We start from the raw sequence: 25,996 nt of genomic DNA, 5'->3' as shown, positions 1-25,996 counted from the left end.
AAAGTAGGTTAATAAAACAAATTATACTTATTGGGTTTTACTGTATTTTGTAACCAAAAGTGTTTTTGCTTTCTTAGGAATTTGAGAATTATGAAGATTAAAAAAATGCTTACTTCTACGAAAAATATAAGACGAATTTGCTAACTCTATGAAGCAGGTGCTTTATCTGTTTTTAATCATCGAATATAATGTTTGTCAAGAAAATCTAGCACGCGAACTCCCTGTAGGAAGAATTACACAGGGTTATTTGTATTATGTGCAATTAAGCAACAGCGTTTGTGTTAAGATGACAAGTACAAAATGCAATCATGTTTAATGGAAAATACAGCTTATACAGAAAGATGACACGGGAATACAAAGTTGCTAAATAATATTATTGACCATGTTCAATTCATCAATTATAAACGATACTGAATCTTAATTTCTATTTAAAGCAAATATATAGTAAACCAATGTTATTGTTTTCATTTAATATTCCCCCTACTCGTAACAGTTACATATTTCGCTCTATTTCATCATCTGTCCAGTAGATATGTACTTTACCGTAGTGATCGAATTTATATATTCATTTGTTCTCAGAGATATTCTATCCTGCCTCATTGATTAATTATAATATACTAGAACACACCCGTGATATCGCGGGTCCTTGACTGAATTAAAGTATATAACTATGCGCAAGCATTATTTTAGTATTAGTATTGTCATCTGATAAAGTCATGCCGATTATAAGATACACAGTTTTCTCTGCTTTCAAATCTTTCTGTTTGAATCCGTCGAACTGGAACTTATCAATTATTGGTAATATTAATTATTTGGAAAACAAAAGGTCCTGGAATGGAGTATTTTTTTAATCAACAGCATTGTCCTATATTAGTTATAAATAAAGTTGAATTCTTCGATTCGCTGTTTTACGTCATGACCGTTAACAAATTGAAAACTGTACCTATGCGCCTTATTTTTAGTCCAGATTTTTAGTATTCGTATTGTTATCTTAGAAAGTCTTACTGATTAAATTACTACAAATGGTAACAATTCGACAATTTAGTAGTGTCAACCCTGTGATTATGACCCGTGTATATAGCATATTAATCCTGAATACACCGACGGTTTGTTGGTGCGCCTGTCAGATGCGGAACGTACAGATAAGGTAATAGGTAACAGGTGAATATACTATTGGTATCGGTATCGGATTAGACCCGGAACTTCTTAATTATTGGCAATATTAATTACGTGGAAAACAAAAGGGCCTGGAGTGGTGTAATTTATAATCTACACCTTAGTACTATATTAGTAATATATAAAGTTGCATTCTTTGATTCGTCGTTTTTACGTGATGACGGCTGACAAATTGGACCTCGTAATTTTAGTATTATAGATTCGCGTTTGTTATAATGCATGTTTTTCTTCCGTTATAACCTTTTTTGACGGCGCTAAGATACTGCTTTTACTTCATTGTTGTCAATGATGTTTGTTCCGTCCCAACATTGTTTGGTGAGATATAATGCGTCGCTGAGGTAAAAGTGAAGCCTTGTTTTCCCTTTTCTGGAGGTCCACAGCAACATATACATGCCATCTTGAATTCTTTCCTGAACTTTGCTGCAATGAAGAAAAAAACCCACATATTTTGGTTATAGTCATCCATGCTTTTTAACTTCGCACTTGCTATTTATCAGGTATATTGATTCGAATGTTACTGTCATAAAGAAACGCGCGTCTGGCGTACAAAGTTTGATGTCTGGTATTTGATATAAGTTTTAACAAGGACAATTCTTAAAACCTTATGTCTTTACAAGTTACTGATATTTTCATCACATACCTTGACTAATTTATTGATATTTCCCGACCTTAATAACAGCTGACGAACTTAATAGAGCCTACATTATAAGATGTATTGTTAATTTGATATCGTCTGAAAATGCACGAAATATTTTCTTTTGTAAATTAAGTAAACAACAAACAATCCACTTGAACTGTTAATACTCCGCACGATTAGCATGTCATAAAATATAATTACAAACATGATTTTATTACATGACGAAACTATTAAAAGTAAAAAAAAAAAAAAAATATGCTGTAATGGCCAACTTTAAAATTGTATTGCCAGCTATTTTGCGTAAACTTAATTGTTGCATGCTTGTTTACAGACATGTTTACGTTTAAATACAGAAATACTTGTGTCCAGTGTTTCAAAATGACATGACACTTCTATGACTTGCATTTATTGAGATGTAACTGTTAAATACAAACTCTCTCGGTCTTCTAATAAATAGTTTAATCCCAATTTATACTTTTGCTAAGTATATGATATATGTTGATGAAGGTAACAAGACTTTTTAACAAATCATATTTAAATATCGGTATAAAAATAAGAGGGTGCGGTATGATTGTCCACGAGACACATCTGCATCAAAGACTAAATAACGTTAACTCACCACTCATAAAGTTATAGATAATTGGGTTTCTTGAACTGTTTAGATAAGGCAGCCAATGAGACACTTCTGCATCGAAGATAAAATGTCGTGTACTCACCACTCATGAAGTTATAGATGATTGGGTTACTTGAACTGTTTAAATAAGGCAGCCAATGAGCAACATAGCTATATGCACGTATTCCATCAACAGCTATATACTTCAATACACCAGCATATCTATAATTATATCGTAAACATCAGAAAAACACTCTATATACTTCAATACACCAGCATATCTACAATTATATCGTAAACATCAGAAAAAAAACTTAAGTAGGAACTAAAATAATTTGTGATAACTGCATACATTTGTAAAGAGATACGAAATGCTTACTGTTTAAAAAGAAAGTATCAATATAAAAATACGAAGTTGTGTTATAATTGGCAATGAGACAACTCTCCACCAGAGACCATATGACATAGAAATAAACAACTATATGTCACCGGACAGCATTTAACAATGAGCTAAAACCCATACTGCAAAGTAAGCTATACAATGCTGACATTACAAATCTAATTGTATAAAGCTTACTTTGGATACTTTTGGGTAAAACTGTCGAGTTTTTGTTGAATTATGTGTTTTGTTGCTAACAATTTCCTCCTTATAAATGGTCATGGCTTTTCAAATTGTTCGCTCCACATCAAGAATGTGGGAACAGCATTTCCCACAATTTTATTATAGTGGGAGTACAGATTTTCATTTCTTTAACGAATTCTTTTTCTGGTGGAATTACACATCAAGTATATGCTAAATGAAAATAAAAAGCGGATATTGATCCCGATAGAAAAAGATTTCAGTCTTTTTAGAAAGCAATTATTTTATATCCTGTTCCGTTTAAACGACATGCTTTCATAGAAAAACTACGCAAATTTTATTTCATTGCAAATTTTACGAATCAAGAAAATAAATCTTAATAAAATAATTGATAACTGTATTAAAGCTTCCGATTAGTTCGGATGGTTTTAAAACTGGACATTATAACAAAAATTTAAAATTTAAATTTAGCAATAATTGAGTTGTGTTTGTGTATATGAATAAATATAAGAATCCAGCTGTTGGTGTAAAATAAAGACCAACCGGCCGTACTCTGTATGAGCTTAAAATGTTAGTATGTAGTATTTTGTAATACTCCATTTTCTGCTCTATGGAAGAAAGGGCTTTGTGTTGAGGAGGAAATATCTGTTCGGGTGCGAATGGGTGCTGTACTTTTTTTCAACTACAGTTTACGTTAAAAAAAAAATACTGATAATAAAAATAATTATATTTATTTATTTGGAAAATTGAAAATCTTTTTCTTTTAATTTGCTGTGTCAAAAAAAAAAGAAATTCAAAGTTTTATTACTATCTTAACGCGCGAAGAGCTATAATATAATAAGAAAGGATAACTTAATACTATAAGTTATAGACAAAGAACATTCTTCAAACAAGTTAATCTTGTGTGATTTATAACCATGTTCGACATGTTTTCGCACAATTTTGAGTCTTTCAGGTTACTTAAAAAGTGTAGGAAACTTGAAATATACTAGTTATATCATATGTATATGGAACAAACATATCAGTGACAATTGTATGTTTAAATTAATAACAGAAGCTTTGTTTTTTCAAATGCACATAAAAAATTAATAAGTCTCTTGGCTACATAAAGTTACAATAAAATTGTAAAAAATAAAAACATGAACTTGATACATGAAGAAAATCTATCAGTTTTGTTTTTCATTATAAAAAATTAACGACCGTCTTGCGAACGCTGTTAAAATAAAAGGAGAATCTCGGTGGATATGTGTAGTTTTTCACACAAGATCATGGATGTTTATTGCATCATAAATGGAGTGGGTGTTTTAGAAATAGAACATTAACTAGGCCGTTATTTTTTTCGTTTAAATTGATTTACATTTGTCATTTCGGGGCCTTTTATAGCTGACTGTGCGGTATCGGCTTTGCTCATTATTGAAGGTCGTACGGTGACACAAAGTTGTTCATTTCTGTGTCATTTGATCTCGTGTGGAGAATTGTCTCATTGGCAATCATACCACATCTTCTTTTTCATATTAAGTGAGTTTTCTAAAATAAAATAAAAATGCGAGATTTGATAATAATTGATTAGTGTTTTTTTGTCGGTGTAAAACAGAAACAGGAGACATTTTTATTAACTTTCAAGGTTTAGTTTGTTCATATAGAAATACCTTGAAATATTAAGCAGATGAACTGGGAAGTAGCAGACAGCAAAAGCTAAAACAACTGTGATCAACATCTTAGCAGCTTTACGTCGTGAAGCAAGCTGTTCATTGGCAACATTCATCCGCCGTGTATCCATCATCGGCTGAGTTACTGAAATTATATGATAAACAAGACCTAACTCGTTGTTTGTATAAGTATAAGTTTTCTTACTACTAGCCTGTGTCTCAATTTTATTCAGAATATCCGTGAAATTACAGTGTGTATTAATACTACGGTAATTGGTCGTTTTAAATCAAGTACAACCTTGCAAAAGAAAAAGTAATCCTCATTTTCTAAACACCCAAAATTACTGATGAAATCTTATTTTCTGTCTAATTACGTGATGTTTTTACACATCTTTTTCTTCTTTATGGAAATGTTTTAACAATGACAAAAACTATAATCTGTTTAATAAAGAATCAAATAAAATATCTAAAATTCTTAAAAAGTGACGAAAAATTCACAAATCTGTAGTTTTTATTTGTTTTAAAATTGTTTTCCTGTTGTTTTTTTTTTGTCTTCTTTTTCACTTAAATTTAATTTAGTTAAATATAAAAACGTAAAAAATAATATGACTTAAGGATGTAATTAGGTGAGGTTAGGTGAAAATTAATAAATCAAGATTTTAAAGTTATTCTCTCCCTTTTCGTATACAGACACTGAATGACCGCAAGCAAAAGATGACGTAACATATGACAAAACGAACTAGATATAGAGATAGGAAATTAATAAAATAGTGTGCATATGTTCTTGTTATCTTCATATATAAAAGCAGAACATTGTTTTGAAATAGACTTAATACCTAAATCATGCTAGATTGTTCTATGCTGTCAATACCGTTACATAATATGTGCCACAGCTTTCCTTGTTTGGTCTTTGACATTTAAGATGTTCATATAAATATTTTAATTAGTATCGTTGATGAAACGGATCTTCTTAATTTTAAAGTTTCACTTTTCATACTTTTCATATGTTTTAGAAAGCATGTGTTATAATCAAGCCTTCCAGATGTAATGAAATCTCGGCAGTCTTTATTGCAATCATGTCTAATTATCGCACAGAAAGTTGTTACTATTTTCGGGAAATGTCTTCAACCTCTCATGTCTTGTCGATAGGGTCGATTTGGGATTTCTTACAAACAAAAGAGTTTTTCGTATGATATTGAGTTCAAAGCAACAATTTATAAATCGTTGTCGTTAAATTTCTTCACACGTAGTTTTTTAACGGTTGACATTGTTCTGTGTTTGCCTTCTCAGACTTTTAAACGTTTCAGAAATACTTCATTATCCTAGCTGGGGCAACATGTGCAAGACTATTTCGACAAAAGACTTGCAAGAAGAAAAAAAATATATTATTAGCAACACATCCTTTCTACTAATATATAAATATTGAATAATATATTTAGTTTACAAACCTGATCTTGAGTCTCCATCCCCAGGAATGTCCCCTTTCCACAGAACATGCGAAATTTGTATATACGCGACGCAGATGCAAATCATTGGCAATAGATACAGTAGTACAATTAAAGCTATCTGATAAGCTGTCTGCTGCTCCTGGTCTAAACCTGGCTGACACGACATAAGCAAGTCAGAAACATTTTCCGGGACTCGTTCAAATCTCTTCAATCGAAGGAAAATTATATCGGGAAGAGCAACTGATGCAGATACCAGCCATATTACAAAGATAATAATTCTTGCTCTCCTGCGTGTACTTTTAAAAGCTAATGGTCGGCAAATCGCATACCATCGTTCCACAGCAATAGCTGCTAGAGTCAATACTGACACCGAAATCGAAACAGTCTGAAAGAGAGAAATACTATAATAGTATCATTAACACTAAATAGCGATTTTCAGCGCACGAAATATAATATAATTTTTTTTTTTTTACATTTTTAAGTGGTCACAAGTTCTTTTAAAATTTCATCAGTTACGCTCCCGTAAACACACAGTTTCAGAAGATATATACTTTAAACATTAATGAACATCAAATTATTATAAATGGGTATAATACAAACATTGAAAAGTTGTCTACAGTCAACGTAACAGATAGTAAAATCCGTCATAGTCCAAGTAAACAGACAGACACATATCTAAATCACCCCCCTTCCAATAGATGACCGAGTATAGACGTACATAAAATTAAGAATGGAAATGGGGAATGAGTCAAAAAGACAACAACCCGAACACAGAACAGACAACAACAAAAGGTCACCAATAGGTCTTCTTCTTTCAGCTGGCCCCTAAACAAATGTATGTTCTTCCATATATGTTCTTCTATTTGTCTTGCAACCCATAGTAGTAAAACCTGGTCAAAAATTGACAATGGTTACCTAGCAGATTCAAAAATAGTCTATGATTGACTACCAGAAACAAACAAAAATGTCTATGGTAACGTAATGGAGTCCAAAATCGTCTATGGTTACCTTCTAGAGTCAAATATTGTCTATGGTTACCTTCCAAAGTAAAAAATCGTCTATGGTTACCTTCCAGAGTCAAAAATCGTCTATGGGTACCTTCCAGAGTAAAAAATTGTTTATGGTTACCTTCTAGAGTCAAATATTGTCTATGGTTACCTTCCAGAGTACAAAATTGTCTATGGTAACCTTCCAGAGTAAAATATTGTCTATGGTTACCTTCCAGAGTCAAAACTCGTTTATGGTTACCTTCCAGAGTCAAAAATCGTCTATGGTTACCTTCCAGAGTCAAAAATCGTCTATGGGTACCTTCCAGAGTAAAAAATTGGCTATGGTTACCTTCTAGAGTTAAATATTGTCTATGGTTAACTTATCAGAGTCAAAAAACAAAATCGGGTCAGGACAATTTTTCAATTCTACTCGTATATCAAATCCCTGCTGAATATGTTACTTAAAATTCATTAAAATGCAATTTAGGATATATTAGTTGGTAAAATTCAGAAGAAAAACTTGAAATGAATTAGATTTCATCAGGACGGAAAAAGCAATATAACTCATATGATGTCTCTTGTGTAATCAATCAAGGAATAAGATATATATAACAAACGGAAGATAATTATCTAATTTTTTTTCTTCGACTTAAATCTCTTGATTGATCTGAAAAACATGTAACTAGCTGATAAATGCTTTACCGTTTCTATATTTTCTAGTTAATTGACAATTCTTTCTATATTAAGAGGAAAATGTTGAATTTATATTTGATGTCTCACAACAAAACACAATAAAGAAATACGAAATATTTCATCCTTCATTTAACGTTCTTACATAAATTACTGTTAAATTTAAACCAATATTCGCATCAGGTAACCGTTTGACTAAGCCTTTTCTGATCACGGTGAAACAAAACGGAAATGGTCGTACCAGGAAACCCTCATTTCCCTTGATACTAATGTTCAATAGAAGTATTGGAATGGATTTAAAGGCATCTGTCACATTAACTTGGTTTTCAGTGAACAATTAAATATTCCATTTTCATAAGATTTAACCTCGGGAGACTTCAGGAACTTTCGCCTTAGAATAATTTGTTTTTAACAGCGAGGACAGAATATCCGATTCTGTTATGTATATTCAAAACAAAAAGGGGGAAATCTAATAATAAACGGTCATTAAATTCCACAATTTATTATCTTTTTTTTCCAAATAACTAAAAAGAATTGCGATGAATCGAACTTATGTAAAGTTGAATATGATAGTGTTGTTATGTGATGTGATTTGCTTTTAGATTTAGAAGTGTATCTGTTTAAATGCAGAAAGATTGCATTTTAATATGAAATGGAGCAGCTTAATGAATAAAATACGTCACGTAAGACTTTACGTAATAGTAAAAGTTCAATGAAAAGTTAATATTGATATTAAAAGACCTCCGAACAAAAAGGGGTGTTCAGATCTCCGAGCCCGAGTACTAGCTCTTTAATCTAATTTGCCGAGAGCGTTGATCCATAAAATCTACCCTGAAGTCGATCATCCATGTTTACGTGTAGTTTACAATATCATTTCACGCATCCAATTTAGGTTAGATACTTTAAGCTCGCTTTAGTAACTGTGAGAATTCTGTGAAACTGTATTGTGTATTGTACTTCAGTTTTTGGTGTGATATTCTGTACTACCGATCACTACCGCTCTCCTGGTTGGTCTCGTGTGGGGGCGTTCGCCTCGAGAGCGGGAGGTCATTTGTTCGAATCCCGAACGAGTCAAACAAAGACGTTAAAGACTGGCGTGGTCAGAGTCGGAAATGTGTCCGAGTCTAGTGACTTTTCTTCCTGCGAACTAATATCTTGTGAAATTACACGATAAAAAACCGGCTCAGCTTGTCAGTGGTAAAAACGGGGTTAATATTCTTATTAAATTTACATCTAATCGTCCCTGAATATTAATTTTATTTGCCGCTGGTCATCATCCATTATCATTATTTATTTTACCGTATTATTATACAGTGTAGTGTTTTTCTTTTACTGGTTTATATTACAACTTCTTAAATTTTCAGCAAATTTGCACCGATCAAAATTAAAATATGGCAGGTGAAATTTTTCAACCAAACACTTGTGATTGTTTGGATTATTATCTTTGACGGTAAATAATATTAAATCAAATGTGCCTTTTCGGATATATAATATTTGTCGGAAAATATTATTGAATTAAATCCGTATTATAACTATTATTTAGTCATGGGTCGGATTTGAGCTTATTATTCTGTAAACGCATCTTTCTATAAAAAAAAAAGACCGAATGTTGACTCTTAATATTTTTATTTATCTGTGTCTTTGGGTTGCTGTCGCATTAATGTATACCTTTATCTCCTTTTATTCAAAACCAAATGATTCGCTTGGCTATAGAAATATTGACATCACTGGACCTCTCCCGTCCCACAGTATACCCTTGCTAAATGAGTGCGTTCGTTTGGCTTATTGGTTATATAAATACGCAGCTTTGTCCGATCAAAATATAATAGGAATGTGTATCCGATGCCTGGTGCAGTGAGAATTTCACGCTAACTTTACCTTAAACATTAGAGGGAAAGACGATCTACGCACGAGATGAATGATTGAAATGAGTAAACAACAAGAAAGGTCAGCTAAATCTTTTCAAATAAGTCGCATTGCTGATTTTAACAACATTTTTTGTGGCTTTTGCTAGAACTATAGTAGATGAAAAAAAATATATATAACAAAACCGATCAGCAAGACAATATAAAAAAAATGAAACGCCCAAAATAAGTTGAATCTTTTTATAAATTGTTGTCAACCTTTTTTTATCATTTTTGTTGTTGCTTTTATGACAACTATTATATCAGTTTGAGATATAAATAGACTTGAAACAGCAAATGTTGTCACTTAGACGAGACAGCCGTCATTGAACGCTTCAATATATGAGTTATTGCCACTCAATGAAGATTGTTTTTCTGTTCTAGTCCCTCCCCTATTAGTTTTGCTGGAAATTATACAATGTAACCCCTGATGTGTGCTACGACAACGTTTTTTTAATGTTAAACAAAAAAGATTTAATTGCAAAGAGAAAAATGATGGAAGAAATGCTAAGATTTACGCATAAAAATTCAAATGTAAATAATAATGAAATATATAAAAATGGGAAAACTGTTTGAGACTATAATCAACTGAGGACAAATGATTATACATCACTAATGAAGCTGATTAATTTATTGCTCCTTTGTGTCCAGAGGCAAATATGTCATGCATATTCACGACTAGATTCAAAGGGGATCAATCTGAATCAAATGCTTACAAATTTAGAGTGGCACTTTTTACAATAAGGCAGAGCGTTCGCTAGAGGTAAAACGTATGCCGTAATAGAATAGATTTGAACCATAATGATAGACCTCGTAAGTTAAGCTATTAGCCCTCCTTCCCACTTTTTTCCACTTTTTTTCCCACGGTAGACGAAAGTCATAAACAAAACGTCATGAATTTTACAATCAATAACGGCCACTATAAGTAAATGAGATATGGACTTTTTTATACCCCCGCTTTAAAAAAGGGGGGTATACTGTTTTACCTCTGTCTGTCAGTCCGTCCGTCCGTCCGTCCATCAGTCCGTCCGTCAGTCCGTCCGTCAGTCCGTCCGTCAGTCAGTCAGTCCGTCCCATGAAACTTTCGTCACATTTTTCTCAGGAACTACACATCCACCCTTTCTGTAATTTGGTATCAACATTTATATATGTCAGCCATACCGTGTGATGCGTTTTCAGATTCATCACTTGACAACTTCCTGTTTACCGAACACTTGTCTGATTTTACACATGATAGCCAAGTTGAAAATTTTCGTCACATTTTTCTCAGGAACTACAATACAAGGATTTCTGAAATTTGGTTTCAGGATTTATATAAGTCAGCTATACCGTGTGATGCGTTTTCAGATTCATCAATCAACAACTTCCTGTTTACCGAACACTTGTATGATTTTACACATGATAGCCAAGTTGAAAATTTTCGTCACATTTTTCTCAGGAACTACAATACAAGGATTTCTGAAATTTGGTTTCAGGATTTATATAAGTCAGCTATACCGTGTGATGCGTTTTCAGATTCATCACTCGACTACTTCCTGTTTACCGAACACTTGTATGATTTTACACATGATAACCAAGTTAAAAATTTTCGTCACATTTTTCTCAGGAACTACAATACAAGGATTTCTGAAATTTGGTTTCAGGATTTTTATAAGTCAGCTATACCGTGTGATGCGTTTTCAGATTTATCACTCGACAACTTCCTGTTTACCGAACACTTGCATATTTTTACACTATTAATATTATCCACTTGCGGCGGGGGTATCATCAGTGAGCAGTAGCTCGCAGTTTCACTTGTTTATAAATAAATTCCTATTGCAGCCAACATCTCCCGGTTCGGGACAGGTTATTATTTCCACAAAATACCGCCTGATTATTGATCGGAGATATTTAAGCAACCAAAAGCACTTTGAATCAAACAAATTCTTAAATTGTAAATTAAGGTATTTTGCTGGGTGTTTTTTTCCGATCCTATTTCGGACCCCCTGATTTTTAAGAGGGCGTATCTAATTAGTCATGCCCGATTAACTTTAAGTAAATTGAACCTTAACTTAAGACCTACATCGGGTAAATAAGTTTGAGGAACAATTAGTAGACAATAGAAATCCTTTGTGAAATGAAATTTTAAAACATTCGAAATATCAGTTCTAAGGTTTAAGAAAATAAAAAAAAAATTTAACTATCTGATTTTATATTTACCAATTCTACATTCAGAACAAAAGACCAACATAATATCACATATTATATATCTGCGAAAGATTGTTGGATGATTTAAAATGATAATTTCATCCACAATGATACATATTCTTATCACTTTTGATAAAAATGCACTATTTTAGCAATTTGATTCCCTTTAAGATAATTGTATCATATATTTCATATTCTGAAGTATTAAATTCCATGATAACAGAAATCTGTTGTAATTCAATTTTTATAACAGCCTAATATCTATAATCAAATTTGCTAATGAAATATGTCGCTTTTAATATCGTTCCTATTATACAAATTTACAATTAAATAGGTATATTTGAATAAAACTTTGGATAAACATCAGATACCTAAAAGTATATACAAAATTTAGTCCTGGTATCTATGATGAGTTTATTTACAACCACTGGGTCGATGCCACTGATGGTGGAGATTTATTTCCCCGAGGGTATCACAAGCCCAGTAGTCAGCACTTTTTGTGCTGACATGAATTGTCAGTGATGTGTTTATATTTATAAATTTACTGTTTACAAAATTAAGAATTTTTTGAAATACTAAGGCTTTTCTACCTCAGGCATCGATTACCTTAGCTGAATTTGGCAACACTTTAAGGAATTTTGGTCCTCAATGCTCTTCAACTTCGTACTTTATTTGGCCTTTTTAACTTTTTGGATTCGCGCGTCACTGATGAGTCTTTAGTAGACGAAACGCGCGTCTGGCGTATATACAAAATTTAGTCCTGGTATCTATGATGAGTTTATATACTGCAGAAAATATATTTCAGATTTTACAAATGGTTTTCCTGCACCCAGTGAATAATATGCAGTATTTGACAACAGACAAAAGGACACCCAGTGAATAATATGCAGTATTTGACAACAGACAAAAGGACACCCAGTGAATAATATGCAGTATTTGACAACAGACAAAAGGACACCCAGTGAATAGTATGCAGTATTCGACAATAGGCAAAAGGACATTAAGAAAATAACATACACTTTCGACAATCGACATAAGGACATCCTGTGAATAGTATGCTGTATTCGACAACAGACAAAAGGACAACTGAATTTTATAGTTCGTTCTTATGTTGTACTGTTTTTCCACTCTCCCAGATTATGGGGAGGGTTGAAATCCCGCTAACATGTTTAACCCCGCCACATTCTGTATGTATGTGCCTGTCCCAAAGTCAGGAGCCTGTAATTCAGTGGTTGACGTTTGTTACGCATTTGTTTTTCGTACATTTTTTGTGCATAAATAAGGCCGTTAGTTTTCCCGCTTGAATTGTTTTACATTGTCATTTCGGGGCCTTTTATAGCTGACTATGCAATATGGGTTTTGCTCATTTTGAAGGCCTTATGGTGACCTAAAGTTGTTTTAAAACTTCTCTGTCATTTTGGTTTTTTGTGGAGAGTTGTCTCATTGGCAATCATACCACATCTTCTTTTTTATATCTATAGAATAATATGCAGTATTCGACAATAGACAAAAGGACATCCATGGAATATTATGCTGTACTCAACAATGGACAAAAGGACGCCCAGTGAGCAGTATGTATTATTCAGCAATCAACAAAAAGGCATGCAAGCAATATGCAATATTTGACAACAGTCAAATGGACATCAAGCGAACAGTATGCGATATTCAACAATCGACAAAAGAACATCTAGCGAATACTATGCAATATGTGACAACAGACATTTGTTTATTCGATACGTCGCGCTCTAGCAAAATTATCACAAGTCTTTCAATGTGAATAACCTAATGAGAAACTTCAACAAACTTATTTCTTTAAATAAATAAAGGCAACAGTAGTATACCACTGCTCGAAACTCATAAATTGATAGAGAGAAAAAACAAACAAATCCGGGTTGCAACCTAAATTAATTAAACATTAAAATAATTAAGATATGAAATTAAACATGGTCGGTTTGAAGCATTTTATAATTGTATTTTTGTTTTGATGTATAGTTTTGTGTATGGTTCAACGTCACATAATAATAAGGTGAAATGCACTTACATATATTGTCTCTTTTTATAATTCAATTTTAAAAATCTTATAAAAATTTGCGTAAATAGGAGCAAAATGACTTCCTATGGTAAATCTATGTGACGATACCAGGGTGAGTAAACAGACAGACGAATAACATACAACATCTTTACCAGGAGAAAAATAAAGAAAAGAAATACATCTTAGCAAAAAAGTGTGTATTCTTGTCTTTCATTTTGCTAAAGTGCTTTGTCTAAAAGCCTTTTTTGTGCCTCTTTGTTACATATTTGTTTGTTTTTATAGTCATTATGATTGTAAAACAATGTTGCCTGTTGTACCCCTCATTTTGACATTCTTACCTTATGTTTGGGTTTTTTTCACACATCGTTGTCAATATAATGGAATTTGATGTGACTGTCATACAAGTGAGAGGTTTTGATAAATATAAAAACAGGTTTCATCAACCATTTTCTACGTAAGAAAATGCCTGTACCAAGACAGGAGTATGACAGTTGTTAGCAATTTGTTTGATGTGTTTAAGCATTTGATTTTGCCATTTGATTAGGGACTTTCCGTTTTGGAGTTCAGTATTTTTGGGATTTTACTTTCCCCAACGAAAATAGCTCAATAATGTAAAAAATACGTGATGCAGATTTATAATTTTATAAGAAAATTGCGACAGACAACAGATTGTCCTAAAATATCAAATAAACCAGGTTAATGGTGATTATATCTTAAACTTAGTTCGTTGATTTAACTATCACATTTTTCTGATTTTTATGTCTTAGAATTTTTAATTAAGATAATATCAAGCTTACAAACATAAGAATAATGAGTAATACGTGTTCTTTATAGAATTCATTATTGTGACTATTTAGTTTTATTGTCTTTATGAGTATGCTTAATACGTATTACCATCGTTTGTTTTTCCTACGCCCAGACATTTATTACAAAAGAGAGATTTTTTTTATAAAGTAAGAAAAACTTTGCAACTCTAAAATCACACACAATTGATTAATTTTGTCACAAAGATTTTATCACGTGTCAACTACACCAGAAAAATTTACCATAGACATTTCTGTCTGATTTAATTTGTTTTGATGTGCTACCTAGGTAAATAAGGGCAACAGTAGTATACCACTGTTCAAAAATGTATACAAAGCTATTAATTCAATTTAACCATAGCAAAAACAAATGACAAATAAGGCAATACCATTATTATAAGTTTTATCTCCAAGAGAAGAGATATTCATATCTGAAATATGTTCAAGAACATTTCTCTTGCTTAACTCTATTCGGATGAATCAAGAGACCAAGTTTTAAAAAGGTTACTTTCTACGGAACATTATTTGTTTTCTCAATTTATATGTTAATAGCATCATTTGTTTGCTCGAGTTCCTTGAGTGGCAATAAAGGCAACAGTAATCTACCGCTGTTCAAAAGTCATTAATCGATTAAGAGAAAACAAATTCGGGTTACAAACTAAAAACGAGGGACGAGGATAAGGCACAACAAGAACACGGAAGTGCAACAAAAACAAAAGCCATTATACGAAGATACGAACTATTCGATTAAATTTCCATATTCCTGACTTGGTATAGGAAATTTTAAGAGAAAATAGAGGGTTGAACTTGGTTTTATAGCTAGCCAACCTCCTGCCGTTTATATGGCAATAATTGATCTCGAAGTTTTCTAAATTGTTCAAAATTCGTAATAAAAAATGCAAGCAAAAATTTCAATATTTTACAGTATTTGGCCTCCTAACAATAGACGGTCGGGTCCGAGATAACCTGATGAAGGTAATTTGAGAAGACCTGGTACTAACACGAACTCTTTAAAATAGACTGTCGGCTCCGAGATTACCTGATGAAGGTTATCTGAGAAGACCTGTTACTAACATAAACAGAGATTTATTGGGTTTTTTTATATGACAGTGGACGGAATATAATTCAAAAGTTAATCTTCTTATGACATTTTTATCTATTACATTTGACAGACAATTCTGTAAATAAAAAAGCGAACTAGGAAATATGTATAAAACATTAAACCTGTTTCCCACAGACAGAAGATTTCCTATTAATATCGTAACCGCCAAGCATAATCTTTATCGAACACAACCACCGTTCTATTGTCTGTCTATTAATTAGAACAAGTCATTTCATATATCGCCAATGGTCAAATAAAAACAAAGTAAAGTAGTTCGGCTATCAAAAATAATCGTTTATACCAAGAATAGAATGTTTACAACGACACTTTGTTTACGTTTTCCGAAACAGGAAATTATTTTTCTTTGTAAATGTATTTGAGACGGGTCTTGAATAAAAACGTCCATTTTATTGACTTGTTTTGTTTCTGACTGAACTTGAATTTTTAATCTGATTTCTGAGTATTTCTGAGCTTTCAATGGAATAATCGTTTTGGTAAGAAGAAGAAAAACATATTTTACAAATTCAATACTAACTAAAGTCATAACAAATGAAAGAAAATGTATATACCAGGGAGAAGGCTGTTTTCACTTTATATTTGTGATTGCAGGGGAAACAAAACTGGAAATTCAAAACAAAAAATTAGTAACCACAAATAAGAAAAGGCATATACTACAACTAATAGGGGGAAAAGACAAAGTGACCGTAAATAGTAGTTTCCAAGTAGATCAAATGAATAAGATAAATCTAGGAATCCCTATTAAAACTTGTATACGACAGCATGTCTCGAAAGAAAGGTAACATATGAATCCATAAAACATGTATATGCCAGCAAGTCCCGAAAGAAAGGAAAACCAAACACATAGCTAGATAATAAAGTAAAATAAATGGATAATATATTTCAGTGAGAACTGCATTTACATGAGTGCTAGGTCAGGTACTCAAGAAGGGTTTAGCAAGCTGAGCATCATGTGTTCTGATAAGGATTCAAGCAATTCAAGGATTCTGATAAGCAATAAAACGGATTTTTTTCATAGACTAAAGTTGTTTCTGAAATAGCGATTGTGCTTATTTCGTCTAAATAAAGAGTATCATTTAACTAATACACTAGATTTGCGTAAAACGTTCACTGAAATTTCGAAAACAATAGAACATGCTTCGCGTGCAATTTCCAAAATTGTTAAAACTGATTTCTACAAATATACTTTTAATAAATTCAGAATGAATTAAAACTAAATGTTTTTTTCGTTTCTTGTTACAATCGATAGAATAACCTTGGACATGAGAGACGTTATACCGTATCCGCAAAACCCTTGATTGAAAGTACATCTCATGGCGATTTTCCTCCACAGATTACTTATAAAGAGCTTCCATTTTACACTTCCGATGTCATAGCAGTATATGGGGAATTTCCTAGTTTTATAGATTCGATCTTAGGATAATTGATATATGATAATTCCACGCAACAAAAGAACAAAATTGAGAATGGAAATGGGTAATGTGTCAAAGAGACAACAACCTGATCAAAGAGCAGAAAACAGCGGAAGGCCACCAATGAGTCTTCAACACAGCGAGAAAATCACACACTTGGAGGTGGTCTTCAGCTGGCCCGTAAACCAAAATGAATACTTAACTCCGATACTTATAAATAAACTAACATAAACAAAATTACAACATAGTTGAAGAAAATTAAATTAAAGCATGTTTGAAGGTGTGGACTATCGTTTTACATCTAGTTATATAACTTCTAGTATATTTTCAATTGATTTGAAACAATAAAACGCACAAAAATAAGACGCAAATACAGTTTATTTTCACCAAAGATTATTCTGAAATCTATATTGTGCATCTACATGACAGCCGTCATTTAAAGAAGCATGCAGTGTCACGAAATACTTCGAGTTTTCTCTAACAGAATTTGGCAAACTAGCTTTTAACATACAAACATACTGAAGAAATTAGAAAAACATATTGGTAGTGGGATGGAAAAAAAATCAAAATTTAATATAAAGATGTAACTCTATTCGAAATTAATTTGCTGTTTATAATTAAAATCATTCTTTCATTAAAAAAGTTGTGATCTGGTCGTTTCGTATTTACATCATGGTGTATGGGCAATGTCTAGATTATGTAACTGTTAGTAAGAGAGTGTCCACCTGATTTGTAAGGTATGGCTATTTGAGGTTAAAAACACAACTAAATCTGTTCTTTAGCGGGTTAAAACAGCATGATTTATCGTACATGTGCACCAAATAAACGTCGGGAAATGAAATACCACGAATTCCCAAAAGAAGGGACAAAATAAGCATTTCCCACTAGCAATTTTGTCATGCGATCTTATAACCAATTTGAGATAGAAAATCCGTTTTAATAGGTGACCGTAATCTTCAAAGATATAGTCCCTGCGCTAGGATTTTGCAAAAGTTTAATAGCTATGAGGAGGATTATAAATTTCGTAAGAACGAATTTATTTTTAGTATCTTAAAAATTAACTAAATGAAAGAGTACATGTATAGTAAACCTACAATTCATACTAAATATAAGACACAAGCATAATAACCAATGGATGGATGGTCTTTGGTAAATAGGTGAACAAACGTTTAATTCTTACTGAATATAAGACACACACCTAATAACCAATGGATGGATGGTCTTTGGTAAATAGGTGAACAAACGTTAAATTCATACTGAATATAAGACACACACCTAATAACAAATGGATGGATGGTCTTTGGTAAATAGGTGAACAAACGTTTAATTCTTACTGAATATAAGACACAAGCATAATAACCAATGGATGGATGGTCTTTGGTAAATAGGTGAACAAACGTTTAATTCTTACTGAATATAAGACACACACCTAATAACCAATGGATGGATGGTCTTTGGTAAATAGGTGAACAAACGTTAAATTCTTACTGAATATAAGACACAAGCATAATAACCAATGGATGGATGGCCTTTGGTAAATAGGTTAACAAACGTTAAATTCATACTGAATATAAGACACACACCTAATAACAAATGGATGGATGGTCTTTGGTAAATAGGTGAACAAACGTTTAATTCTTACTGAATATAAGACACACACCTAATAACAAATGGATGGATGGTCTTTGGTAAATAGGTGAACAAACGTTAAATTCATACTGAATATAAGACACACACCTAATAACAAATGGATGGATGGTCTTTGGTAAATAGGTGAACAAACGTTTAATTCTTACTGAATATAAGACACACACCTAATAACAAATGGATGGATGTTCTTTGGTAAATAGGTGAACAAACGTTAAATACATACTGAATATAAGACACACACCTAATAACCAATGGATGGATGGTCTTTGGTAAATAGGTGAACAAACGTTAAATTCATACTGAATATAAGACACAAGCATAATAACCAATGGATGGATGGCCTTTGGTAAATAGGTGAACAAACGTTAAATTCATACTGAATATAAGACACAAGCATAATAACCAATGGATGGATGGTCTTTGGTAAATAGGTGAACAAACGTTAAATTCATACTGAATATAAGACACACACCTAAAAACAAATAGATGGATGTTCTTTGGTAAATAGGTGAACAAACGTTAAATTCATACTGAATATAAGACACACACCTAATAACCAATGGATGGATGGTCTTTGGTAAATAGGTGAACAAACGTTAAATTCATACTGAATATAAGACACACACATAAAAACAAATGGATGGATGGTCTTTGGTAAATAGGTGAACAAACGTTAAATTCATACTGAATATAAGACACACCTAATAACAAATGGATGGATGGTCTTTGGTGAATAAATAACAAACGTTAAATTCATACTGAATATAAGACACACACCTAAAAACCAATGGATGGATGTTCTTTGGTAAATAGGTGAACAAACGTTAAATTCATACTGAATATAAGACACACACCTAATAACCAATGGATGGATGTTCTTTGGTAAATAGGTGAACAAACGTTAAATTCATACTGAATATAAGACACACACCTAAAAACAAATGGATGGATGGTCTTTGGTAAATAGGTGAACAAACGTTAAATTCATACTGAATATAAGACACAAGCATAATAACAAATGGATGGATGGTCTTTGGTAAATAGGTGAACAAACGTTAAATTCATACTGAATATAAGACACAAGCATAATAACCAATGGATGGATGGTCTTTGGTAAATAGGTGAACAAACGTTAAATTCATACTGAATATAAGACACACACCTAATAACCAATGGATGGATGGTCTTTGGTAAATAGGTGAACAAACGTTAAATTCATACTGAATATAAGACACAAGCATAATAACCAATGGATGGATGGCCTTTGGTAAATAGGTGAACAAACGTTAAATTCATACTGAATATAAGACACAAGCATAATAACCAATGGATGGATGGTCTTTGGTAAATAGGTGAACAAACGTTGAATTCATACTGAATATAAGACACACACCTAAAAACAAATGGATGGATGTTCTTTGGTAAATAGGTGAACAAACGTTAAATTCATACTGAATATAAGACACACACCTAATAACCAATGGATGGATGGTCTTTGGTAAATAGGTGAACAAACGTTAAATTCATACTGAATATAAGACACACACCTAAAAACAAATGGATGGATGGTCTTTGGTAAATAGGTGAACAAACGTTAAATTCATACTGAATATAAGACACACACCTAATAACCAATGGATGGATGGTCTTTGGTAAATAGGTGAACAAACGTTAAATTCATACTGAATATAAGACACACACCTAATAACCAATGGATGGATGGTCTTTGGTAAATAGGTGAACAAACGTTAAATTCATACTGAATATAAGAGACACACCTAATAACCAATGGATGGATGTTCTTTGGTAAATAGGTGAACAAACGTTAAATTCATACTGAATATAAGACACACACCTAAAAACAAATGGCTGGATGTTCTTTGGTAAATAGGTGAACAAACGTTAAATTCATACTGAATATAAGACACACACCTAATAACCAATGGATGGATGGTCTTTGGTAAATAGGTGAACAAACGTTAAATTCATTCTGAATATAAGACACACACCTAAACCAATGGATGGATGGTCTTTGGTAAATAGGTGAACAAACGTTAAATTCATACTGAATATAAGACACAAGCATAATAACCAATGGATGGATGGTCTTTGGTAAATAGGTGAACAAACGTTAAATTCATACTGAATATAAGACACACACCTAAAAACAAATGGATGGATGTTCTTTGGTAAATAGGTGAACAAACGTTAAATTCATACTGAATATAAGACACACACCTAATAACCAATGGATGGATGGTCTTTGGTAAATAGGTGAACAAACGTTAAATTCATACTGAATATAAGACACACACCTAAAAACAAATGGATGGATGGTCTTTGGTAAATAGGTGAACAAACGTTAAATTCATACTCAATATAAGACACACACCTAATAACAAATGGATGGATGGTCTTTGGTGAATAAATAACAAACGTTAAATTCATACTGAATATAAGACACACACCTAAAAACCAATGGATGGATGTTCTTTGGTAAATAGGTGAACAAACGTTAAATTCATACTGAATATAAGACACACACCTAATAACCAATGGATGGATGTTCTTTGGTAAATAGGTGAACAAACGTTAAATTCATACTGAATATAAGACACACACCTAATAACCAATGGATGGATGTTCTTTGGTAAATAGGTGAACAAACGTTAAATTCATACTGAATATAAGACACAAGCATAATAACCAATGGATGGATGGCCTTTGGTAAATAGGTGAACAAACGTTAAATTCATACTGAATATAAGACACAAGCATAATAACCAATGGATGGATGGTCTTTGGTAAATAGGTGAACAAACGTTAAATTCATACTGAATATAAGACACACACCTAAAAACCAATGGATGGATGTTCTTTGGTAAATAGGTGAACAAACGTTAAATTCATACTGAACATAAGACACACACCTAATAACCAATGGATGGATGGTCTTTGGTAAATAGGTGAACAAACGTTAAATTCATACTGAATATAAGACACACACCTAAAAACAAATGGATGGATGGTCTTTGGTAAATAGGTGAACAAACGTTAAATTCATACTGAATATAAGACACACACCTAATAACAAATGGATGGATGGTCTTTGGTAAATAGGTGAACAAACGTTAAATTCATACTGAATATAAGACACACACCTAATAACCAATGGATGGATGGTCTTTGGTAAATAGGTGAACAAACGTTAAATTCATACTGAATATAAGACACACACCTAATAACCAATGGATGGATGGTCTTTGGTAAATAGGTGAACAAACGTTAAATTCATACTGAATATAAGACACACACCTAATAACCAATGGATGGATGGTCTTTGGTAAATAGGTGAACAAACGTTAAATTCATACTGAATATAAGACACACACCTAATAACCAATGGATGGATGGTCTTTGGTAAATAGGTGAACAAACGTTAAATTCATACTGAATATAAGAGACACACCTAATAACCAATGGATGGATGTTCTTTGGTAAATAGGTGAACAAACGTTAAATTCATACTGAATATAAGACACGCACCTAAAAACAAATGGATGGATGGTCTTTGGTAAATAGGTGAACAAACGTTAAATTCATACTGAATATAAGACACACACCTAATAACAAATGGATGGATGGTCTTTGGTAAATAGGTGAACAAACGTTAAATTCATACTGAATATAAGACACACACCTAATAACCAATGGATGGATGGTCTTTGGTAAATAGGTGAACAAACGTTAAATTCATACTGAATATAAGACACACACCTAATAACCAATGGATGGATGGTCTTTGGTAAATAGGTGAACAAACGTTAAATTTATACTGAATATAAGACACACACCTAATAACCAATGGATGGATGGTCTTTGGTAAATAGGTGAACAAACGTTAAATTCATACTGAATATAAGACACACACCTAATAACCAATGGATGGATGGTCTTTGGTAAATAGGTGAACAAACGTTAAATTCTTACTGAATATAAGTCCACACCTAATAACCAATGGATGGATGGTCTTTGGTGAATAAATAACAAACGTTAAATTCATACTGAATATAAGACACACACCTAAAAACCAATGGATGGATGGCCTTTGGTAAAAGAGGGACGAAAGATACCAAAGGGACAGTCAAACTCATAAATCTTAAACAAACTGACAACGCCATGGCCAAAAAAGAAAAAGACAAACAACAGCACACACGACACAACATAGAAAACTAAAGAATAAACAACACGAACCCCACCACAAAACTAGGGGTGATCTCAGGTGCTCCGGAAGGGTAAGCATATCCTGCTCCACATGCGGCACCCGTCATGTTGCTTATGTGATAACAAATCCGGTAAATAGTCTAATTCGGTAGGTCACATTCAGGAAAGGGAAGGGGATAGTAGTTACGACGTAAGGAACATATCCGATATCATTTGTGATACGGTTATTCCATAACGGTCAACCAACTCGTGATGGCGTCCGTAAAATTTGTAAATAGGTGAACAAACGTTAAATTCATACTGAATATAAGACACACACCTAATAACCAATGAATGGATGGTCTTCGGTGAATAAATAACAAATTCTTATGATGGAAAACAAACTCACTACCTCATATTTTTATATTTGCAAAGCATACGTTCGAAATTCTGGAATATGAATGAATACCTTATTTTCTCAAAAAACAACAAAACAAATGTTACATAGAAAATATATATATTAAAACAATATACAATGCATGCGGTAGACTTTTGTAATAGTTTTATATCTTTTCAGGTATTACCATTTAGTTGGCTTTCTCCCAATAAATACATACAAACTTATATATTTTGTGTGTCTGCAGTATTTGTATTTCAAAGTTTATGCAATTGTTTCTTTAACAATAGAACAAACTATGTCATTAGTATACTGTGAAAGCATTCTTGTAGTTATTAACTACAGCTCATGAACATGTGCAATTGTTTAACATATTATAAACAGTTCATCTATAAACGACAGAAAATATGAAAATCAAGAGTATACTTAATCTAGCAACAGCGACAACGTACATTGTGAGAGTAACAGTTTGTTTTCTATAATGTTTCTTTTTACTTATATATCTGTCATAGAATCACCTTTTTTTGCTATCAAATATACTGAATAAGATCGGACACAAGGTGATACAACTAGTAAGTCGTCTCCTAGTGAATGCTATCAACCTACTGTTTCGTGAATTCGGAGAAGACCATATTTATAGTATACGGAAGAACAAAAAGGGCAGTCAGTTTAACTTCGCATTTGGAAACAACGCCATGTTTCGATATAAAAAATTACATACTTTCCAACACGAAGAAACTATCAACTTTGCAACCACCTGTAAAAAAATACAATAAAAAAACTAGCTTTCACAGCTCTCAGGTTAAGTATTACATACAAAAAATGTCATTAAAATTTTCTTAGGGAATTTCTGAACAATAAATTGTTTCTTTTGTTATGCAATGTATCGATCGCTTCTTAATGGTTGTCAAAGGTATTGGTAAACATATGAGAAAAAGAATTAAGATGATGGAATTGATTGAAATTTTTGAAATTGATGTTGTTTGGTTTAAAACCAGGGTTTATTAAAACAAAATGGTTACAGTTTTATTTAAGTTTCGTGAAAATGTTGTGACATATTGACCTACGATATTTTCTTCGATAAAAATTGAGTGTCTCAGAGTTATAGTTGATAATGCAATGGCCACATTTATCTGTTAAAAAGCTTTTGTAGAGCTAGGGAACAATCTTTAGTGTCCATCTTTCAGCATAAATAGAAGTTGCCATTTGCTCAAGAAAGAGAAAAATAAAAGTTAAGTATATAATTGTAGACATTGAGTCCTTTATCGTATCAAATTATATTGATTGATTGTTCCATATTGTTTGGCGACAAGTGCTTCATTCTGATTCAGGACAAGAAATATTTCTTCTTCCAATTTGCGAAATTAGGTTTTCAGGAAAAGACCACCGTGGGACCTTTTATCAAGAACGTGAAAATATATCATTTGGCAACACGTTTTCTACTCTTCTGATAGTTTCATTATCAAAGGAATAAAGAAACAACAAAGGGCGTCATAGTTATTATTGTAACAAAAAAGTTGGATTTTCTGTTCAGTGTGTGATTAAAGAATGTAAATAGCAACTTGTAAATTCGGAGATTTTGTACAAATTTGGAAGCAAAAGAGTAGAGCCAGAAATCCCCAAAATGGCCCTGTAAAGTAGTTTTTTTTTAAATTTACTCTTCAAAGTAAATATAATGTATATGTATTGCTAAATGTGTGATATTTGAAAGTACAATAAGAAAAAGATGTATATCTGCTCCATATCTTTATAGATATTAGCCGATATAGATAAAGTTTTCATTTTCATCCCTGTTTTTTAATTTGTAACTTTTCACCTTTTTTATGATTTTATATGTGCCGCAACCCGAACATATTGAAACTTTTATTTAAAAGTAAATTTTATGGTACACGTAAATAAGTATTATACAGAATATCACAGTAAATGTATTTGTGGGCAATGTTTTGGTCCGCTTGATTTTTCAGAAAACCTTTAAAAAATCAAGATTTTACGAAATTCCTCTACATTTAGACGTCAAAATTACTCAGTAAAAATAGTTTTTTAGTTGCAAAACTATTACACCCACACCTGAGATCACCCCTAGTTTTTGGTGGGGTTCGTGTTGTTTATTATTAGTTTTCTATGTTGTGTCATGTATACTATTGTTTGTCTGTTTGTCTTTTTCATTTTTAGCTATGGCGTTGTCAGTTTATTTGCAATTTGTGAGTTTGACTGTCCCTTTGGTATCATTCGTCCCTCTTCCATCATATTTTCGTAGCGAATTAGTTAAAAAATTATGAGTTTTGGGTCTGATATTTTCAACTTTTATCTAAAATCTAGGAATTTCCAGTCTAATGTGATTACAGGTCATATATATATATGGTCATGCCTGTACTATGCATAACACGTGTTTCTCCTGTAAAATACAGACTTATTTTGTAATGCTCTTTTATGAGATTTGTTTGTTGTAATTAGCTTTTAACATTCACAAATTATACAACAGCTTCGTTTAATAAAAATATTATAC

General features: G+C 32.3%; 1 protein-coding gene across 1 annotated transcript in view; it reads right to left on the bottom strand.

The window, feature by feature from the left end:
- Positions 1-298: 298 nt before the first annotated feature.
- The window catches only part of LOC139517233 (orexin receptor type 2-like), a 39,626-nt gene continuing 13,928 nt past the window's right edge, over positions 299-25,996 (bottom strand). Inside the window, exons 2-5 of the mRNA XM_071308027.1 lie at positions 6,104-6,488; positions 4,656-4,800; positions 2,530-2,648; positions 299-1,596 (exon numbers count right to left, since the gene is read on the bottom strand). Coding sequence (XP_071164128.1) covers positions 1,445-1,596; positions 2,530-2,648; positions 4,656-4,800; positions 6,104-6,488 — 801 coding nt within the window. The 3' untranslated portion in view covers positions 299-1,444. The remainder of the gene's footprint in view (positions 1,597-2,529; positions 2,649-4,655; positions 4,801-6,103; positions 6,489-25,996) is intronic.

The sequence above is a fragment of the Mytilus edulis genome, chromosome 1 (assembly GCF_963676685.1).
Source record: "Mytilus edulis chromosome 1, xbMytEdul2.2, whole genome shotgun sequence".
In the NCBI taxonomy this organism is placed as follows: Eukaryota; Metazoa; Mollusca; class Bivalvia; order Mytilida; family Mytilidae; genus Mytilus; species Mytilus edulis.
This window is presented reverse-complemented; position numbering and strand designations above follow the sequence as displayed.